This window comes from Mirounga leonina, unplaced genomic scaffold (assembly GCF_011800145.1).
Source record: "Mirounga leonina isolate KUSES-001 unplaced genomic scaffold, KU_Mleo_1.0 Mir_92, whole genome shotgun sequence".
Classification (NCBI taxonomy): domain Eukaryota; kingdom Metazoa; phylum Chordata; class Mammalia; order Carnivora; family Phocidae; genus Mirounga; species Mirounga leonina.
Genome location: NW_023270852.1, coordinates 26,627,995 through 26,650,812, shown reverse-complemented (window position 1 = coordinate 26,650,812; position 22,818 = coordinate 26,627,995). Strand labels below are relative to the sequence as shown.

The 22,818-nt window shown below is 34.9% G+C and overlaps 1 protein-coding gene across 1 annotated transcript in view; it reads right to left on the bottom strand.

Annotated features, from left to right (window-relative positions):
* Window positions 1–22,818, bottom strand: part of TMEM135 (transmembrane protein 135) — a 264,244-nt gene that overhangs the window by 216,690 nt on the left and 24,736 nt on the right. Inside the window, exons 2-3 of the mRNA XM_034995060.1 lie at window positions 19,114–19,241; window positions 16,462–16,554 (exon numbers count right to left, since the gene is read on the bottom strand). Coding sequence (XP_034850951.1) covers window positions 16,462–16,554; window positions 19,114–19,241 — 221 coding nt within the window. The remainder of the gene's footprint in view (window positions 1–16,461; window positions 16,555–19,113; window positions 19,242–22,818) is intronic.

Here is a 22,818-nt window from a genome sequence, read left to right as displayed (position 1 = left end):
CCTAAAGAACTCATCTTGCCAAAATGTCAAGGTCAAGGCCAAAACAATGCACATTTATTGCAAAAAAAAAAAAATCAGGTATTCTATTTATTTTACACACAATGCAACTGTTTATTAGATGTCCTTACAAATCATATTAAATCACCTTGTTTTTAACTTCGTTAAGTGAGAAGTTAGGCACTAAGTGAACTTTCTAATGCCAAAAGACAAATGAAAGTTCGATTAACATTCACTTTACAGAGACTGCATATTTATCAAACTAATGAAAATTAAGGTAGAAACTCAAAGGATAATTTTATGCCCTTAATCACTTCATTTAACTTATACTGCATGTAAAACCATGAATGAAGTACATCCTATTCTTTAGGAAAGAGGTCTTTAATGTTTTAAGAGTTTAAGGGCAGTGTTAAAACAACTTTAAAAAAACTTTGATGGGGCGCCTAGGTGGCTCAGTCAGTTAAGCGTCTGCCTTCGGCTCAGGTCATGATTCTGGAGTCCCAGGATCGAGCCCCATGTCTGGCTCCCTGCTCAGTGGGGAGTCTGCTTCTCCCTTGCCCTCTGCCCCTCCCCCTGCTCCTTCTCTCTCTGTTTCTCTCTCACTCATGCTCTCAAATAAATGAAAATTATAAAAACGTATTTGGAGTTTCAATTACGAACATTTCTAGTACTTAAAAAAAAACTTTGTAAATAAAAAAGTGCCAATATCAAATCATTTTCACTTAAATTTCATGCCATGTCTTCATATTAATATTTTCAATGAAATCTTGAAGTCAGATACAGTTATATATATAATCTGGATTATTCACTACTTAAAATGGCTTAATAAGATTTCTAATATCACTAAGCCACATGGAGGCAGTATAATTTAACTGAACAACTGAAATTTGAATATCAGGGTTTCATTTAACTTTAATTCTCTGGTACTCTGTAATTTAATTTTGTCATTAAAATGAGGGTCGCCTGGGTGGCTCAGTAGGTTAAGCATCTGCCTTTGGCTCAGGTCATGATCCCAGGATCCTGGGATCAAGCCCTGCATCAGGCTCCTTGCTCAGCAAGGAGCCTACGTCTCCCTCTGCCTGTCGCTTCCCCTGCTGTGCTCTATCTTTCTCTCTGTGTGAAATAAATAAAATCTTAAAAAAAAATAAAAATAAAATGAGGAACAAGACTAGTTACCTAACTTACATTTTTAAACATAAAAACTATTTAAGGAAAAAAACATACATTTATCACCAACATATAAACATAATGTTGGACCTACTCTGGTTAAAAGGGGGAAGGAGATCTAGGCAAACCCAGGGAACCAAACCCTGTAGGCAATGACCCTGCTCAGCAGGTCCTAACACACCTCAGCAAGACAACAGAATTCTAATGCTCCTCTAAAAAATAATTTAAAAATCACTGATAAGATGACCTTTTAGCTTTCTTGTCTATGATTTGTACAAATGAATTAAAATTGTTCTTATTAATCTTTACCGATCTTATCAGTTCCTACCAAATTCTAAACCAAAGATATTCTACTAGTACTTATTTTAAGTAAATTATATGAAGAAAAATTAGGGTAACATCAACATCCAAGAGTCACACACACACAGAAAACTTAAATCCTTCTCAAGTGATACCTATTCTTACCAAAAGCTGGTTACATATGAAGAAAAAAAACAATAGGGGCGCCTGGGTGGCTCAGTCATTAAGCGTCTGCCTTCGGCTCAGGTCATGATCCCAGAGTCCTGGGATCGAGCCCCACATCGGGCTCCCTGCTCCGCGGGGAAGCCTGCTTCTCCCTCTCCTACTCCCCCTGCTTGTGTTCCCTCTCTCACTATGTCTCTCTCTGTCAAATAAATAAATAAAATATTAAAAAAAAAAAACAGAAAAAAAAAAACAATACACTTAATCACAAAACCAAAACAAAAGTGTCTCTGCAATTTCAGTGGTAGTGCCCGATTATACATTTCCTTATGAAATGTATTGTTCCACTAATCTATTTCCATTCTAAAATTCAACAAATTTTCTACCTGATAATATAACTGTTTATCTTTAACTACCAGGCAAAGATTATCTTGTTTACCTTCACATTTTCACACACCTGCTATAGTACCTGTCATCTAATAGGCCTTAAACAAATGGTTATGGAATTCCCAGACAAAGTGTTACTAGGAACCCAGCCCTAAAAAAAGGAACAGACTAGAGACATATAATATGTTATAGAAATATAATCACAAAAGATAGCCATTAAACAGGAGGGAAAATTAGTGATATCAATTTATTAGCAAGCAAAGATGTGATCAGATTATTTTACATTTGCATAAAATTTAATAATCTACAAAGCATAATCAATACTTGAAATCAGATTTTATCCTCTTAATAGTGTTATTAAGTATAATGTAGATACTTTATCCTTATTCTACGGAAAACCGAGAATCATAAAAGTTAAGTGATTTCCTTACAAATACAAAAGTAGCAAAGACAAGTTGGAATTAGGAGTCAGTTTCATGTTCTTTTTTTTTTTTTAAAGATTTTATTTATTTATTTGACAGAGAGAGACAGTGAGAGAGGGAACACAAGCAGGGGGAGTGGAAGAGGGAGAAGCAGGCTTCCCGCTGAGCAGGGAGCCTGATGCGGGGCTCCATCCCAGGACCCTGGTATCATGACCTGAGCTGAAGGCAGATGCTTAACGACTGAGCCACCCAGTTTCATGTTCTTTCCAAAGCACTACTTCAATGGCAGATAATCTGTCCCTTACTAACTTACCTTTATATTCTGCAATGACTTGTTTAATACAATATCCTAACAGGCTTCTGTGCTTTGAGAATGAGTAAAGCCCTGACACACTCTTACTACTGGGAAAAAGTAGAGGATGTATTGTTATTGAATTACATCCTATCCTGGTCTTGAGTTTCAATTTATTGTTTTAAATAATGAAGAAGAGCACCTCCTTCCCAGCTTTATCTGAATTCCAACCCAGAACTAATAGCCTCAAGAATGAAAAAACAGTATCTGTAGAGGGCATAATGTGCTGTATTATATAGCAGACTCTTCTTGGCAGGTTTCCCTGGTGTGCTGTCTTCAACCTCAGCTCCAGTGTCAATTTGGTAGGTGTAGAATATCAGAATATTGATTTATTTTATCACTTCTCCAGGGATGTTCTGTATCACAAGAAACTGGTAAGTCAATTAAATGTCATTTTATTATTTACCACTTGACTATCTCTAGCTGAGGACAAACAGGTCACTCCCTTCTTAGTTGAGTAAATTCTCTGCGGAAACCAAGTTACCTCTTAAAATACTACTACAACAGTGATGGGGAAGGAGGTGCCAATAAGAACAAAAGGTGGCCTAGGCCTAACTAGGAATGGCTAGGGCCAAGAAGAACAATAGCGTTTTAAATTTCACAGAAGACTGTGATTTCCATTCTTTTGGCAATCACTGGATAGAGAGATAGGTGAAGCTCAGTGAACCACAAATAAACTTTTTTTTTTTTTTATATGGGAAGGGGTGAAGCTCTTCAACTTGTATGCAAAATTTAAGGGGCTGTGCACAGCAAGGGGTACTACCTAAAAAGGTATTAAGAACCACTGTTTAAGAACTCTGTGTAATAAGAGTATCATTATTCCCACAGGAAAATGCTAAAATAATTATATTTTCTTAACACCTCAGTAGATTAAAAGGTATCCTTATACTCTGCTGAAATTCTAAATTTTATTATCTTCTAACAACATTATCGTATCTAATTAGATGGACAATAATGTTTCTTTTCTTTTTCTGGAAACCTTAATGTATATATTCTTTGGCTAACCTTCTGAAACTTTGAATGACACTATATATAACACATTTCATAACTAAGGTTATTAGGGAGTATAGCAGGCATGGTATAACTTCTAAATTCTAAATGTTTATATATTTTTTCTCCTTCTCTCTCTCTCCCTCTCTCTCTATATATGTTTTGTGTTCTACAAAAAGGCAGAAATTACAGATTAAAGAAAAACAAAGTGGAAGGTCCTAACAACTGTAATGGCTTACTAAGAGATACTACTTAATCATCTCAGAAAGTCTTTCAAGACAGAATAAATTTTCATCTCCCAGAATGTTTTAGAACAGTAAAAAAAATAGTGCCTTAAATAAGATACAGGAACAGATAAAATAAGAGCAAGAGTTCATGATCATATACTGTTATATACAGCAGATAAAACAGAGTAAACTTTTCAGAAGACAACAAGGTAATTTAAATTTTCTTCCTGTGAAGATAACATGACACTGAAACATGAATATGTCAAGAATTTATAAGCCAAATTCATGGTATTTTATTCACATATTATAGAGTTCATTTATTCTGGTCATATCTGCCTAGGAGTTTCATAACTACAACAGTATAATTTAACAATTCAAACCCTGAGTATGCTTAGAATAAGTATGCAATTTTGGTATTTTAATCCATGCCCATGTTTGAGCACCCCACAGTTTTAACTTATCTAAACTAATACTAAATATCAAAGCAAATTCCACAGCAATTCTACAAAACAAAATCCATCAAAACAACTTACTGAACCACAAACAAAGCACTTCCTAGAAAAAGAAAGAGAAGACTAATTCTTAACAGCCCACCTAGGGATAAACTAGATGTTACCAATGCTTACTGCTGAGTTACTATGATCACAGTTCTTTGTGGCACAAATTTTTTAAGCAACCCTGGAAACAACTTCAAAGTTTTCTCAGAATCCCACAGTGATACGATTAAGATTTAAGTAAACTGCCCTCTTACAAGGTGTCAGGAACTAGCTGGCAAAGCATGCCTAATTCTGTAAAGGGAAGGAGGGAGACTGGGAAAGATGGATGGATGGATGGATGGATGGATGGATGGATGGATGGATTGGAGAGAGGGAGGAAAAAAGTAGGAAGGAAAGAAAGTTAAACCAGTATAGATGAAGACATACTTATGAAGCTAGATATATCTTTACTTATGTATCTGTGCATATGCACATTATATATGTTTGTGTTCATAACTACACTGTATGTTCTAACCTCATTAAATGCTTTGGAAAAACTGGTTACACAATTGAGTACAAAATATATAATCTCTGAGTAAAAATTTCATTATTAAATTAAGTTTTAGAGATTTAAAAATTAGAACTACCACTACTTGCTAATTTGAAAAAAAACACTGCTAACCTTCCATATTCTGTATCTTCCACTCTATTACTGATTTTTTTTTTTTAATATTTTATTTATTTTTTGACAGAGAGAGAGGCAGCGATAGAGGGAACACAAGCAGGGGGAGTGGGAGAGGGAGAAGCAGGCTTCCCGCTGAACAGGGAGCCCGATGCGGGGTTCGATCTCAGGTCCCAGGATCATGACCTGAGCCGAAGGCAGACGCTTAACGACTGAGCCACCCAGGTGCCCCTCTATTACTGATTTTATTAAAAAGTATTACCTGTACACATATCACAATGGACAACTTAAATGTTGCTGTTTCCCACTTTCTACCCTCAGAATTATTCTTATTCTGGGTTTTTACATTATAATCTTCTCACATAGCCTCAATGACCACCTTTAAGAAGAAAACTTCCAATCTTACTTTTATGACTATCACACTTCTGAATCTAGACTCATACTTCAAGCGGCCTACTGGCTGTCTCCACGAACATATCATTGATTTTCTTCATGAATTAAAGGCATAATTATATATTCCTTTTCCTTAAAGTAAAAACTATAATATTAAAAAAACTTCACTTTGGGGCTAGGTGTGATATATATAACTTCAACCTCTGTAAGGTATATATAATCTAGTAAAGGATCTTGATATTTAATGGAATCTTAATAAAAATTTGTGGTAAGTAAAAAATACTTTTTCGAAGCAAACAATTAACTTTTACATAATTTCAGATAAACATAGACCACACTTGGTATTATTTTTAAATAAGATACATTATAAAGCAACTTGTAAAAAGATAAGGCAAAAAGATTTGCTCTCCTATGTTTTAAAGTTAACTCCAAAAATTTTTTTTAATCTCCTTTTTAAAAAAAAAAAAGCCACTACCTTCTAGACAATACTAAAAGACTAAAATTTAAAGTTTTTAATTAGATCCCAAACCAGGATTTGTGCTTGCTATACATAACACACATAAATCCCCTCACCCAAAAAAAAGTACTAGCAAGGTATTTCCAGGATTAACCGCATCACCTAATAAACAACAGAACTAAATCAACACATATTACCAAGGGTTCGACTACTTAACAATCACATCAAGGTAAGGATCAATTTTTCTTCAGCAACCACGTGATAATCCTTATTAAAAAGCTACATTTAAAATTTTGATTAGGTTACAATACATTAACAAAAGAAAGAACAAGAATCATATGATCCTCTCAAGAGATGCAGAAAAAGCATTTGACAAAGTACAGCATCCTTTCTTGATCAAAACTCTTCAGAGTATAGGCATAGAGGGTACATACCTCAATATCATAAAAGCCATCTATGAAAACCCACAGCCAATATCATTCTCAATGGGGAAAAACTGAGAGCTTTCCCCCTAAGGTCAGGAACGCGCAGGAATGTCCACTATCACCACTGCTATTCAACATAGTATTAGAAGTCCTAGCCACAGCAATCAGACAACAAAAAGAAATCAAAGGCATCCAAATCGGCAAAGAAGAAGTCAAACTCTCACTCTTTGAAGATGATATGATACTTTATGTGGAAAACCCAAAAGACTCCACTCCCAAAACTGCTAGAACTCATACAGGAATTCAGTAAAGTGGCAGGATATAAAATCAATGCACAGAAATCAGTGGCATTTCCTATACACCAACAACAAGACAGAAGAAAGAGAAATTAAGGAGTTGATCCCATTTACAATAGCACCCAAAACCGTAAGATACCCAGGAATAAATCTAACCAAAGAGGCAAAGGATCTGTACTCAGAAAACTATAAAATACTCATGAAAGAAACTGAGGAAGAAACAAAGAAATGGAAAAACGTTCCATGCTCATGGATTGGGAGAACAAATATTGTGAAGATGTCAATGCTACCTAGAGCAGTCTACACATTCAATGCAATCCCCATCAAAATACCAACCACTTTTTTCAAAGAAATGGAATAAATAATCCTAAAATTTGTATGGAACCAGGAAAGACCCTGAATAGCCAGAGGAATGTTGAAAAAGAAAAGCAAAGCTGGCGGCATCACAATTCCGGACTTCCAGCTCTATTACAAAGCTGTCATCATCAAGACAGTATGGTACTGGCACAAAAACACACACAGAGATCAATGGAACAGAATAGAGAGCCCAGAAATGGACCCTCAACTCTATGGTCAACTCATCTTTGACAAAGCAGGGAAGAATGTCCAATGGCAAAAAGACAGTCTCTTCAACAAATGGTGTTGGGAAAACTGGACAGCCACATGCAGAAGAATGAAACTGGACCATTTCCTTACACCACACACAAAAATAGACTCCAAATGGCTGAAAGACCTCAATGTGAGACAGGAGTCCATCAAAATCCTAAAGGAGATCACAGGCAGCAACCTCTTTGACCTCAGCCGCAGCAACTTCTTCCTAGAACCATCGCCAAAGGCAAGCGAAGCAAGGGCAAAAATGAACTATTGGGACTTCATCAAGATAAAAAGCTTTTGCACAGCAAAAGAAACAGTCAACAAAACCAAAAGACAACCGACAGAATGGGAGAAGATATTTGCAAATGACATATCAGATAAAGGGCTAGTATCCAAAATCTATAAAGAACTTCTTAAACTCAAAACCCAAAGAACAAAGAATCCAATCAAGAAATGGGCAGAAGACATGAACAGACATTTTTCCAAAGAAGACATCCAAATGGCCAAAAGACACATGAAAAAGTGCTCAACATCGCTCGGCATCAGGGAAATCCAAATCAAAACCTCAATGAGATACCACCTCACACCAGTCAGAATGGCTAAAATTAACAAGTCAGGAAACGACAGATATTGGCAGGGATGCGGAGAAAGGGGAACCCTCCTACACTGTTGGTGGGAATGCAAGCTGGTGCAGTCACTCTGGAAAATAGTATGCAGGTTCCTCAAAAAGTTGAAAATAGAGCTACCATATGATCCAGCAATTGCACTACTGGGTAATTTACCCCAAAGATACAAATGTAGGGATCCGAAGGGGTACGTGCACCCCGATGTTTATAGCAGCAATGTCCACAATAGCCAAACTGTGGAAAGAGCCAAGATGTTCATCGACAGATGAATGGATAAAGAAGATGTGGTATATATATACAATGGAATATTATGCAGCCATCAAAAGGAATGAAATCTTGCCATTTGCATTGACGTGGATGGAACTGGAGGGTATTATGCTGAGCGAAATAAGTCAATCAGAGAAAGACATGTATCATATGACCTCACTGATATGAGGAATTCTTAATCTCAGGAAACAAACAGGGTTGCTGGAGTGGTGGGGGCTGGGAGGGATGGGGTGGCTGGGTGATAGACATTGGGGAGGGCATGTGCTATGGTGAGTGCTGTGAACTGTGCAAGACTGCTGAATCACAGATCTGTACCTCTGAAACAAATAATACAATATATGTTAAAAAAAAAAAAGAAGAAGATAGCAGGAGGGGAAGAATGAAGGGGGGGAATCGGAGAGGGAGACAAACCATGAGAGACGATGGACTCTGAAAAACAAACTGAGGGTTCAGAGGGGAGGGCGGTGGGAGGATGGGTTAGCCTGGTGATGGGTATTAAAGAGGGCCCGTATTGCATGGAGCGCTGGGTGTTATACACAAACAATGAATCATGGAACACTACATCAAAAACTAATGATGCAATGTATGGTGATTAACATAACAATAAAAAATTAAAATTTTTTTGATTAGGTTAAACCACTCCAATTAATATTCAGAACAGATCATAATGTATACCTACCTACACATTTTCTGTGAATATCTAATGTCTATGGATAAAACAGGAATGCAATAGCTTACTTAAAAGAAATGAAAGCAGAATGCTTTAAAACAAAAGTTCAGTACCAAAAGTAAAAAGAGAACAGGAAATAAAATAGTAACTAAGATCCAAGTTATCACCTCACTTCCAAGAAACCTCTTTGTGCCTTAAAAAGTTATAGCTTTTGATATCAGTAGTACAATTTTACTTTGGTATTTAAACACATGTTTATCTTCAAAGAAATGTTTGATTTTTTTAACCAATTATAAAAAAATAAGACCTAGACTAATATATCAAGAGAAAAGAATTGAGCACTCAACACACACACATATATATAAATTGGTATATGACATATATATAAATTGGTTACAAATCCATGGAGAAAGAATGGACAATTGAATCCCTGGTGCCAGAGAAAGTGACTATTTGCCAGCCAAAAAAAAAAAAAGTGGGGGGAGGGGACAGGATGGGGAGCAGGGCAAAAGAGATCCTATAGCAAGCAGCCTCTAATATGGACCTAAACACATTTCCATGTTTTACAAGGGATGGACGTATTAACACTAAGAAGCTCTAGAGTTAAAGATATCTATTGTAGTCCTTAGAGCAAGGACTAGAAAAAGAAAAAGAAAAAAATACTAGAAAATGGACTGAAAAAAAAAAATGTCTTCTTCCAGTTTCCAGTTTCTGTCCAAGGAGCTCAGAAGTCATCACTTAGTCTTAACATCAAGTAAAAAGCTGAGGAAGCTGGAAACACAACTCTTCTTAGATCCATAAGAGAAGCAAGGTCACCCTGCAAACTATTGCCTCCAAAACTGAAGAGATGATAAATAGATACAGAGAATCACAGTTTACCAGAGCAGAAACCAGCTGAAAACTCAGAGAGAGTAAGAGCCAGGAGAGGAAAACCTAAACTGAAAAATAGTAGGAGGCTCCGTGGGACAAGTCTGAAGAGTGAAAAACTCCAGGGGGACCCAGTCATAGGGGGACCCTCACACCCTTGTGAGTTTTACCTCTGGGAGCTTAACTAAGGTCCCACGGTAAATACCAGGGGGAAAGCCCCTTGTGCTTCCAAGTAGGGGGAGTCAAAAAGGAACCATTTTTTTCTAACATAAGCCACAGCACTCAGTTCTTAACAAGGCCTGCCTTTGGTAGAAGCTAGTTAACAGAGCCTGATCTACTAGGGTATGATGAGAGCCTAACTGACATGGGGAAGGGAAATACCCAAATCCAGCCAGCTTTAGAATTCCACATGGAAGAAAGCAAAATATCCAACTCCAGCACACTCTAACCATCCTGGCCCCACCTAAGAGGAAAAGAAAAACTGAGAAATACTTGTGAAGTTCACAGTCTAGAGACAGAGACTCACTGAAAGACTGAGGCCTAACCACAGTACTATAGAACAGTTTCCTTCCCCCACCCCACCCCCACACTTCACCCCCACATTACTAAAGGCTATTCCAGCAATTCTTTTCACCTGGTGCATCATGTCCGGCTATCAAGAAAAAAATTACAAGGCACACCAAAATGCAAAAAACACAATCTGAAGAGACAGAGCAAGCATCATAATCAGACACAGCAGAAATGTTGGAATTATCAGACCAGGAATTTAAAATTAAAACAATGATTAATATGCTAAGGACCCTAATGGATAAAGTAGATAGCATGTAGGAACAGATGAGCAAGGGAAGCAGAGAGATGAAAATCCTAAGAACCACAAAGAAAAGGAACTACAGCAGAAATGAAGAATGCCTTTGATGTAATCACTAGTAGACTGGACACAGCTGAGGAAAGAATCTCTGAGCTAGAGGATCTATCACAAGAATCCTTGAAAACTGTAAAACAAAAAGACCAGACACTGGGAAAAAAAAACCCAATACAGAATTTCCAACACCTGTGCAACAACTGCAAAAGGTATAACATCCACTAACAGGAATAGATGAAGGAGCAGAAAGAATGAAACAGAAGAAATATTCAAAGCAATCACGACTGAGAATTTTCCTAAATCAATGTCAGACACCAAACCACAAATTAAGAAAGCTCAGAAAATACCAAGCAGGATAAATGCCAAAAACAAAAACAAAAAGCGATACCTAGGAATATCTTACTAAAACTACAGAAAATCAAACATAAAGAAAAACCCTGAAAGAAGCCAGAGGGAAAAAACCACCTTACCTACAGAGGAACAAAGGTAATTGCATCCAACTTCTCCTGAGAAACCATGCAAAGAAGAGAGTGGAGTGAAATATTTAGTGTTGAGAGGGAAAAAAAGAAAACACAAAAAACACCAACCTAGAATTCCATACCCTGAGAAATCATCCTTCAAAAGTGAAGGACAAACAAAGATTTCACCAGACAAAAATTGAGAATACTTGTTGCCAGTGGACTGGCTCTGCAAGAAATGTTAAGTGTTCTCTAAAGAGAAAGAAAACAATACAGATCAGAAACTCACCTACATAAACAAAGGTGGAACATTAGAGAAAAAATAAGTGAGGGTAAAATAAAAAATTTTATTTTTCTTATTCTTACTTGCTCTAACAGATAACAGTTCTTTCAAAATAATAATGTAACAATGTAATAAAAGCAACAGTGTAATTGTGTGTGCTTATGTGTATATATATATATGGTGTGTGTGTGATGCATGCTTATATATAAGTGAATGACAGCAATGATATAAGGGACAGGAAGAAGGAATTAGGAAGATATTGTTATTGTAAGGTACACTCACTACCTATGAAGGGGTATAGTGTTATTTGATAGTAGACTAGGATTAGTTGTAAATGTATGTTATAAAACTAGGGCAACCACTAAAAAGTTAAAAAAAAGTATAACTGATATACTAAGAAAGGAAAGAAAATGGAACCACATAAATATTCAGTTAAAACCACAAAAAGCAGAAGAGTAGAAGACAGAAAATGAAAACAAAGAACAACAAAGAGAAAACAGTAATGAATGTAGTAAATATTAATCCAAGTATATCAATAATCACTTTGAATGTCAATAGTCTAACTATGCCAATTAAAACACAGAGATTGTCAGAGTTGATCAAAAACGTGACCCAATTATATATTGTCTACAAGAAATCACTATACAGACACCTGCAGATTAAAATAAAAAAGTACATGAAGAAATACTCTACAACATATACCAGCAAGGAAATATAAATTAAAACAATCAGATCCTCCCACACACCTATTAGAATGACCAGAATACAGGACACTGACAACACTTAAATGCTGGTGAGGATGTGGAGCCACAGGAATTCTCATTCATCGCTGGAGGGTATGCAAACTGGTACAGCCACTTTGGGTAACTGGCGGTTTCTTATAAAATTGAACATACTCTTAATATATGATACAGTAATCATAACCCTTGGTAATTACCCAAAGGGGCTGAAAACTTATATCCACACAAAAACCCATGCATAGATATTTATAGCAGTTTTACTCGTAACTGTCAAAACTTGGAAGCAACAAGTTGTCCTTCAGTAGGGTAGAACACAGCTCGTGGTGCATCTAGACAGTGGAATATTATTCAGCACTAAAAAGAAATAACCTATCAAGCCATGTACAGGCATGGACAAAACTTAAAGGCATATTACTAAGTAAAAAAAGCCAATCGGAAAAGCTTACATACTCTATGATTTTAACTATACAACAGTCTGAAAAAGGTAAAACTGTAAGAGAGTAAAAAGGTGACTAGTTACCAGGGGCTAGGGGGAGGGTGGAATGAATAGCCAAGCACAGAGGATTCTCAGGACAGTGAAATTACTCTGCGTGATACTGTAATGATCAAGACAGGTCAATGTAAAAACTGGTGACTATGAATAAGGGCCATAGTCTAGCTGACAATAATGTCAATTTCCTGGTTTCATACTATACTACAGTTACATAAGATGCTATCATTGGAGGGAAACTGGGTTAAGGTTTCAAGTGGCTCTATGTACTATTTGTGTAATTTTCCATGACTCTATAATCATGTCAAAGTTAAAAGCAAAAAAAATATATAATAAAACAGACCACATAGTGACAATCATAATAAAAATAACATAAAATCATATGGCAGAACTAAACCAAATATATCTGTTGTATAAATAAATGTATATGGACTGAACTTGTATATCAAAATAAAATGATTTTTTCAGATTGGCTCTCCAAATATAACCCAAGTTTATGTGGCATGTAAGATAGACGCATCAAGTGTTTCAGGAAGATAAAGACATACTAGGCAAATGCAAGCAAGAAGAAAGAAAGATAACTAAAAATTTGGAACTCAAGCCAAAATACATGAAATGAAATAAAGAACACACTTTTTAATGCTAGAAACTGCACCTCAAATTAAAGATACAACCTAAAATCATATCCAATAGCATAGATCTTATGGCTAACCTTTGAACTTCCAATAAAAGACAATGCACTTTTTTTTCAAATGTTCAAAAAAAGTCACAAAAATTGAGCATAAATTCAGCCACAAGGAAAACCTTATTAAGTTTTATACAGAGAAAATACTATGAACAACATTCTCAGATAAGAATGCAATAAAACTGGAAATTAATAACAAAAGGGCCTTCCATCTTCTTAAGCTCTCTACTAAATAATTCTTATATTACAAGAGAAATACAAACTAAAATTGCAGAATTTCTAGAAAATGATAATGAAAGTACTACATATCAGAACCTATGGGCTATAAATAAAGCACTTATCAAAAGAAAATTCTGCCTTAAATACTTATATCAATAAAACTTAATGAAAAGAAATAAGCAACAAATGAAAAGGTTTCTAAAAGAAAAGCAAGTTAATCAAAAGAAAGTAGAAGGAAGGGGGAAAAAATAAAAACAAGAATTAAGAAACCAAAAAAGAGAAGTAATAAATAAGATGATTTGTTGGGAAAAAAAAATCAATAAAATTACTAGCTAACTTAATAAAAAAGGGAAATAGCACAATCACACAAAATAAATAACAAATTGAAAATAACCATTGAAAACATAAAATTCAATCAAATCATAAGACTACTTGGTACAACTCCATGTAAATATAAAAATCTTTATAAAATAAATACTTTCTGGGAAATAGAACTTTCTAGCTATTAGAGAAGTTACTGAACGTCATTATTGAGCTCAAAGTTTAAACAGATCAATTACACAGAGGAAACTGATAACTTTTCCTAAGAACTACCACCCCCAGAAGAGTCACCATGCCCAGGTTTTACAGAGAAATGGGCCAAATACTCAAAGGCCCGAAAATTCATGGCTACTTAAACTACTCCAGAGCAAGAAAAAAAGATGGAAAACTTCTGAACTATTTTATGAAGTAAATGACACTCAAACCTGATAAAGAAAACAGAAAGACACACACTCAAACACACAATTACTAGCCAATCCACAAATAATGGTATCATAATCAACTCAGGTTCACTCCAGCAAAGCGAGGGCTGTGGAATGTCAAGAAATCCATTCAGCTCATTCCCTCAAAATAATAGGTTTACTGAAAAGATCTGGTGATTATCGCTTTAATCACATATTCAAACTTGGAACTACTTAGAACTATGGACCTCCTGATGGCTTCAGCATCATCTATGATGTATATGCTTACCAAAAGTGTTCAATCATAATATAATCAAGTCTTCAACCCAAACTTCAGTTTACAGGGAATATGCAAGTTAAGTGAACCAATCAAACAATTCCATGAGGAAAAAATTCAGACAAAACCAGAAAAGTTTTACACACAAGACAACTGGCCTGATCACATCAATAAATCAATGTCATGTGGGGAAAGTGGGAAGATTAAGCTAGATTAAAAGAAAATAAGGAAATATAACACTATACTAGGGTGTGGTTCAAAAAAAACAGCGATAAAAGCATTCTAGGACACTATGGACTAGATGGTATTAGGGAATGACTTAATTTTCTTACATGTGATAATAGTATTGTAATTACACAGAAAAATATCCTTATTTTAAAATATGCATGCTGAAGTATTTAGAAGTGTCATGATGTTTACAATGGTTCACACACCACACACACAACCACACAAACATATAATCACTTACAAATAAGTAAAAACAGCAAAATGTTAACAACTGTTGACTCTAGGTGGTTACACAGGTGTTCAATTTCAACACTTTCTGTTGAAAAGTAGGCAAATAACTTCAAAATGCTCTTATTACTCAAGTGCTAAAAATAAGTAAATCGGAGCAAACTTGGTTTAAACATCTTTAAAATTTCACGTATGAGTTACATATTTTGAAATCATATTCTAAAACAAGTGTTCACATTTTTAAATGAATCAGGAAGTTAATAATCAGAAGAATAACTTTCTCATTCCTTATGGGCAAAAACCAATAATAACAGTTAACACGTAACATTTACTATGTGTCAGGCACTGTTCTAAGCACTTTTACATACATTAACTCCTTTAATTGTCTGGACAGCCATGTGACTAGATTATCACTGTCTCCATTTTCAGGTAAGGAATAAGCCACAACACAGTAAGTGACAGAGTCAGCTGCCCCAGCCAGAAAATACAGCTCCAGAATCCACACTCCTAATACACAATACTATTCTATTCGGTACTATCAGGTGGGACAACCTATGTTTCTAGCAATACTGACTTGATGATGCTGGAGTAATAATATCCCTTGATTTTAGTAATATTAATAATCCAACCATAGAACCAAAAGCTTAGACACCAAAAATTTAGACACCATTACATTACTTAAACAAGAGGCATTAAAAGTGACTTCAAGTGGTTTAGGTAAATATTTGGTTATCTGATAAAATCTATCTATACTTTTACTATGGGATCAGTGATTATAATGAATATCTTCATAAACTGGATGATGACCCAATCTCGGTTAATACATGACCCCTTGATTAAAACATGACCCAATCTTGACTCTCTGGGATAAAGATGGAACCAAAGCAGTTCCCAGCGATGAAAGTAATTATTTACAAGATGGTAAAATTCTTTTAGGCAAAAGCTTTACCTTCACCTATTTACCTGGCTGAATAATTTACATAGTAGTTTGTAGCATTTTATAGAAATCTTATTATGTTACATGAAACATTTTCTGGTTTATATAAACGAAAATATTTTTTTAAATGAGAAGATACCTTAAAAATAATAATTGATTTAACAGAGGTCACTCAATGAGCTTGAAGCAAATTACAGATGTAGATGACAAGAGAAAACTACCATTAATTTTCTTAGGTGGGATAGTGGTATTGTGGTTATGGAAAAGATTTTTAATTAGATTTGTGCATGCCATGTCTTAGGCACATTCAAGAACTCTCTAATACTTTAGTAAACAAAGGCCAAAGGGTATTATTACTCTATAAAGTCAATCTTTATATTTTTACAGGCTTAATAAACATAGATGATAATATTAAGACAAAATTAAATTTTCCATCAAATATTTGCAAGACTAAAAACATATGTGAAAATATTTTTCATCCCTGGACTACAATAAATAGTAAGTTAAAAAAAACTTACTTGGGGTGGAGGACAGTAAATCAGTTCTATTAAATATGTAGATATATAAAACTTTACCTGCTTTTTCTTTCAATTAGAATGGCCACATAAGATGCTGGCAAAGCGGCACCAAAGCCAGGACTCCAAGAGTAGAATTTTCCAAGTATCTTCCTGAAATTCAAATTTGGAATGTTTGTATGAAATTTCTATTTGGTTATTTCAGTTATTACGAATAGATATTCCCCCTTCTCAGTCCACCCTCTACCTAATGTCCCACAGTACCTCAAATTCAACATGTCCATAACCAAAGTCATTAGCTCTCTTCTCTATCCCCATGAATTTGCTTTCTCTCCTCTATTTTCCTAGGTGAATGGGATCAACACCTACCTACCCACTCATGTGTGATGCTTTGAGACATCCTTAGCTTCTCCTTTTCCCCCACACATTAAATCGTTCCCTTAAATTTTTCCATACACAATTTCTCTCTCAAATTCCTCTCCAACCTGCCACCCCTGCCTCAGTTAAGTCCCTCACCATCTCCTATTCTAGTTATAACAGCAAACTAATAGGTATCTCTCCTTCCAATAATTTAGTCAGTCATATTCATTCACACACTCCCTGGATCCAATGTTACTCACTATACAAATCCTCTATATTCTCAGTTGCCTTATCTATCAAATGGGAACAATAACAGTACCTATCTCATACAGTTATGAGAACTACATGAGATATTTCCTAGCACCATGCACAGCACAGGAAGTGTGAGGAAAATGTTAGCTGTTGTTATGATTACTATTACTACTATCACTATTATTACTACTACTATTTTTTAACACATGATAAATATTCAACAAATGTCTCCCCTTCTTTGCTTCTACAACCTTTGATAACTTTTCCTTACAGTACTTATGTATTTTATATTTTTTAGTTTTGTGTGTGTGTATATATTATTTTTCACTTACTAGAATATGTCCCTTGAAAATAAGAACCTACAAAGTGTCTCACACACTATAAATGGCCATTAGCTGATTGGGTTTTTAAAGAGACCAAAAAGTAGTGACTGGGTGGCTCAGTCCGGTAAGCATCTGCCTTCAGCTCAGGTCATGATCCCAGAGTTCTGGGATCAAGCCCCCCATCAGGCTCCCTGCTCCATGGGGAGTCTGCTTCTCCTTCTCCCTCTCCCTCTGCAGCTCCCCCTGTTTATGCTCTCTCACTCTCTCTCTTAAATAAATATCTTAAAAAAAAAAAGACCAAAAAAAGATATTTGGAAACATTAGAAAGATTATTTTTTTCCTTTCAAAGACTATATGTTCCTAAGAAAGTTAATCTCCCTAAGAAAGGGAGAAGCAGCACACAGAATTTGCAAAAAGTGATCTGAACAAAGTTGGCCGATTGCTAAATAACACATTATAAGAAAAATGTATGTACATACACATAAGGATTAAGAATCATTGATGAAATGGTATTTTTTTTTTTTTCTAACTGAAGCTTAGCTTTAGAAGAATTAGAAAACCAACAGAGCATATATAACATGAGTATTTCTAAAATGAACATCAGAAACCCCCGGCCTGAGAAAACCAGAAGTGATTTTCCCTCCAACATAAAATCTATAAAGGCCTTAAGAAGTTATTGAATGTAAAAATTAAAGAAAAATAACTCAAGGAGTCAGTTATAGGAGTAACACAGATGTTATTATAAGTATTGTAACTATAAACCCAATAAATGTTTTCCATTTCCACAAGTTAACCAAACAGGTTCACAGAACATAAAGAAATATGCTACAATAGCAATTTATGATTATTGCAATATTTTAAGACCTAATTATCTTATAACTTTATTTTTAGTGTGTGAGCAAGTATTAGAAACTTTCCAGAGAATATATGATAGAGTTTCTTATACACATTTTCAAGTCAAGTTTAAAGGCATGATTTTCTCAATAGTATAAACTTTATCAATTATTTTCTGCATAATTTAAAAGTTTATAAATATTAATGTATTGAGGGAAAAAAACTGTAAAAGACATATGAAAATTATCTTTTTAACTGTAGTTAATGTATACCTACAGAACTACTCTGAGCAACACTAATATGAGAAAAATATAAATTTAGCATTTTAATTTGACCATTTTAACAAAAACACTAGTTTGGATTTTCAACAATCACTAGGGAAAAAGATAAGTAAATACATAATAAACATGTTAGGTGTCTCATAGAACTAAAAACTTAATTCCATAATCATAGGAAGCATGAGACACAGGTAATCAAAAGACTTAATCAGGACCAAAAGTTTCATCAATAGGATGTGCCAGAAGTTAATTTACTGTTTTACATATAAACACGAGCATTTTATGGTCCTTTTGAAGTCTATTCACTGCATGTGGACCTCACCTATATCATGGATGGGTGCTTTGAATTCCTGATCCATGAAATTGAAAAGCTAAGAAAGCATAATCAACAACTTGGTAAATATAGTAAGCCTCAAAAAATGCACGATACACCAAAACACTTTTGCTATATAATCACTGCAATAATTTAAAGTTTATATGACATCTTTAGGCCAAGAGGCCCACAACTCCTCATTTCACAAGCTTTCTTTGAGATAAATAAATGTCTTTGATGGAGAAAAAAATATACAAGCAGTGACCTGCACAACATTTATAAAAACATCCATTTGCTTCAGTTTCAACAAAGGAATCTGTATTAATCTCCAGTGGTGATTATGAGTACCAACCTTAAAATGCAAAAGAAAGCCATATACAAGGCCCCATTAGCAGTCAGAAATGAAGCAGATTGTAGGATCTCAGGGAGTAGTTTGTGTAAATAATAGTCTAATTTTCGTTTCCGGAGAATTGCTGCAATCTGGAAAGAGAAAGGTTTTTTTGTTTAATTCAACCAATTTTTCCCACTTAAATTAGCTCTTAGGTGAAAGGTACTGAATAATAGCATATATTTTAAAAATTAAGTTAAAACTGGTATTTTACTGGTTCCTCTATAAAAATACAATTTCTGGGACAGAAAAGAAGACACTTAAATTTACTGAAGATATAATGGGTAAATTATACACCAAGAAATTACAACATGGGTCATAAAGAATAACTTCCAAATGGTAAATATTTGTAATACCTTGAAAACAGTTTTAAACTGAATAATGGAATACATTTTTAAATGGAAAAAAAAAAGCACAATTCAAATAGAAATTGAATGCCAAAACAAAAATATTTTACAGATATTATCAGCCTGGATATTAGAAAAACTCAGTGACAGAAACCAAAGAAATTCATTCAGCTATTCAAACATGACTACTGTGTGACAAAACCATGCTATGAATAAAAAATGTAAAAAATAAAATTAATGATTTCTGGCCCACTGGAGCCCATAAAAAAAAAAAAAAAAGGACTGAAAAACAAAGATTGAGAATCTAGTCTATTATGGGTTGGTACCACAATGTTACCAGAACACGGAAACAGGAACAAGTTCCTATGCAGAGGATGTACACAGAATCCTGTACAGAAGTTTGTCACAAAAAGATTTCATAAAGATATCACCTGATGAGTCTTCATGACTTATCTTTTAAATTTAGATTGAAAATGTATTTGTTTTTAGTGGGTTTTTTTTGTATGTGAACTCTGAATTTAAAAGAAAGGTTTTAGGACTAAAACAAACAAAAAAAGCTCTGAAATAAGTTAACAATGATATTTAAAAATCAAGACCTAAGTCTTTAAGTATTTATCGAGTACACTATTAATGTTATAGGATATAAACAGAATATAAATTATAACATGGTATGATAAGATACAGATAAAGATATTCAAGAATGATTAAGTGTTAATAATACAATACAAAGTACCTTGGAAGTTTATCAAAGAGTTAATTTAATATACGTGTAGGCAGCAGTTTCATTACAAAAGGGATATGAGCTATTTTTGGAAAAACAGAATTTTCACAGGCCACAGGGAAAAAATATTTTTCCATCATGATAAAACAATGTATCAAAGGAACAAAAGTTAAAACCACATAATTAGTGAATAAGGTAGGAGGTGTAAGAAAGGGCAGGACTGACTTGAAAGAAGACTAGAAAACTCTCTATTCACTCCCACATATCAATTTTCCTAAGGTCCATGATCAACAAATCCAATGGCCTCTTCTCAGTTTTCTTACTCCACCCCTCTCAAAGCTCTGAAACTGACCATCTCCTACTTCACTCAATTAAACAGTTATTAAGTATTATGCCATACACAGGAAAAACAATGAATACCTACTCTCTGCCATCAAGGAACATAAAATGTTGACAAGGAAACAGACACATAAACAAGAAACTTTAATAATGGTGTAATGCGAGACTAGAGAAAAAAGAAACTGCTATAGAAATATATATTAGGGAATTACTAAAAGGAGATGGGACTGGGGCAGGTGATGATGTCTGACTGATATCACTGAATTTTCTAAGACAAATCTTGACAAATAGGTGGAATTTTGACCAGAGAGGTTTCTGTATTTTCCATGACAATGCATTCTTTTCATTTTCCCACTGTATCCCTAAATCCTTTTCCTTTGTTAGCATTTCTTCCTCAGATTGCTACTCATTCCAAATATGCTCTCTCCCATGGCATCATCTACCATCTCAAAGTAGTAATTATAACTCCAACCTCATCCCTAAATTCTTAATCCATCCTTCTGATATCTACTGGACGTATCAAGAAATATGTACCACAGTTATTTAAAAAATCAGCATGTCCAAAGTAGAACTCATTATATTTCTCCAAAATGCTTTTACTTATGAGTTTCCCACCTTATTACATCCACCCAATTACTCAGGAACAAAATGCTGGTGTCATTTTCAATCACTCCCTGATCCTCAACCATCTCATCAGTTCTTTTTTTTTTTTTTAAAGACTTTTTATTTTTAAGTTAATCTCCACACCCAATGTGGAGCTCAAACCTACAATCCCATAGTCGAGTCACAAACTCCACCAACTAAGCCAGCCAGGCATCCCAACCATACCATCAGTTCTAATGGTCTCCTAGTATCTTCAGGTTTTGGAATGTAATGTCTCTTTCATTTTAGACTTAATAGTGGGCAGAATGTGCTACTCTGTTATATATTCAAGTAGATACCAAAAAAGAACCACCCCCCCAAAAAACAAGTCCCGCTGTTCCTAGAAAGGAAGAAACAAAATTATCCCTGTTTTCAAATAACTTGATTGTCTAACATAGAAAAATAGAAAATCTCAAACAATATACAAAATAAAAACAAACCAACAAAACCCAACCTCCTAGAATTAATAAGGCAGTTCAACAAGGGCACAGGACACAGATAAACATACAAAAATCATTTCTAGGGGTGCATGGATGGCTTAGTCGGTTAGGCGTCTGCCTTCAGCTTAGGTCCTCCAGGTCCTGAGATTAAGCCCCACATTGGGCTTCCTGCTCAGTGGGGCGTCCACTTCTCTCTCTCTCTCCCTCTGCCCCTCCCCACTGCTTGTTCCCTCTCTCTCTCGCAAATAAATTCTTTTTTTTTAAAAAATCATTTATAGGGCGCCTGGGTGGCTCAGTTGGTTAAGCGACTGCCTTCGGCTCAGGTCATGATCCTGGAGTCCCGGGATCGAGTTCCGCATCGGGCTCCCTGCTCGGCAGGGAGTCTGCTTCTCCCTCTGACCCTCCTCCCTCTCATGCTCTCTGTCTCTCATTCTCTCTGTCTCAAATAAATAAATAAAATCTTTAAAAAAAAAATCATTTATACAAGAACAATCACTATATGGATACCAAAATTAAAAATACAGTAGCATTTATAAATCATCAAAAAAATAAAACACTTAAGAGAAAAAACTACCTGTATAGGATTTGTATGCTGAAAACTACACAATGCTGATGAAAGAGAGTAAAGACAGAGTAAATAAATGTTTTGGACTAGAAGACTCAGCATGTCAATTCTCCCCAAAGTGACACAATTTCTATCACAATCTCTGAAAGATTTCTGCAGATAGATATAGGCAAGATTATCCTGAAATTTATACAGAAAAACAAAGAGATTATAAGAACTAAAACAACTTTGAAAAAGAATAAAGTAAATAAGTCTACCCAATTTTAAGACTTATTATATTCATAGAGCAATTGGGCTTTGTGTTATTGGCAGAGTAATACACAAATAGGTTAATGAAATAGAAGAGTACCTAGAAATAGACCCACACAAATACTTCCAACTAAGGACTTTTCAACAAATGGTGCTAGAGCAACTGGATATCCACAGGACAGACAATAAAAAATAAAAATGAAAAACAACCTTAACCTAAGTCTCAAAATTCACACAAAATTTAATTCAAAATGCATTATAGACATAAATGTAAAACATAACACTACAAAACTTTAAGGAAAAAAAAATCAGAGAAAATCTTAGGGATTTAAGGCTAGGCAAAGAGTTCTTAGACATGAGACCAAA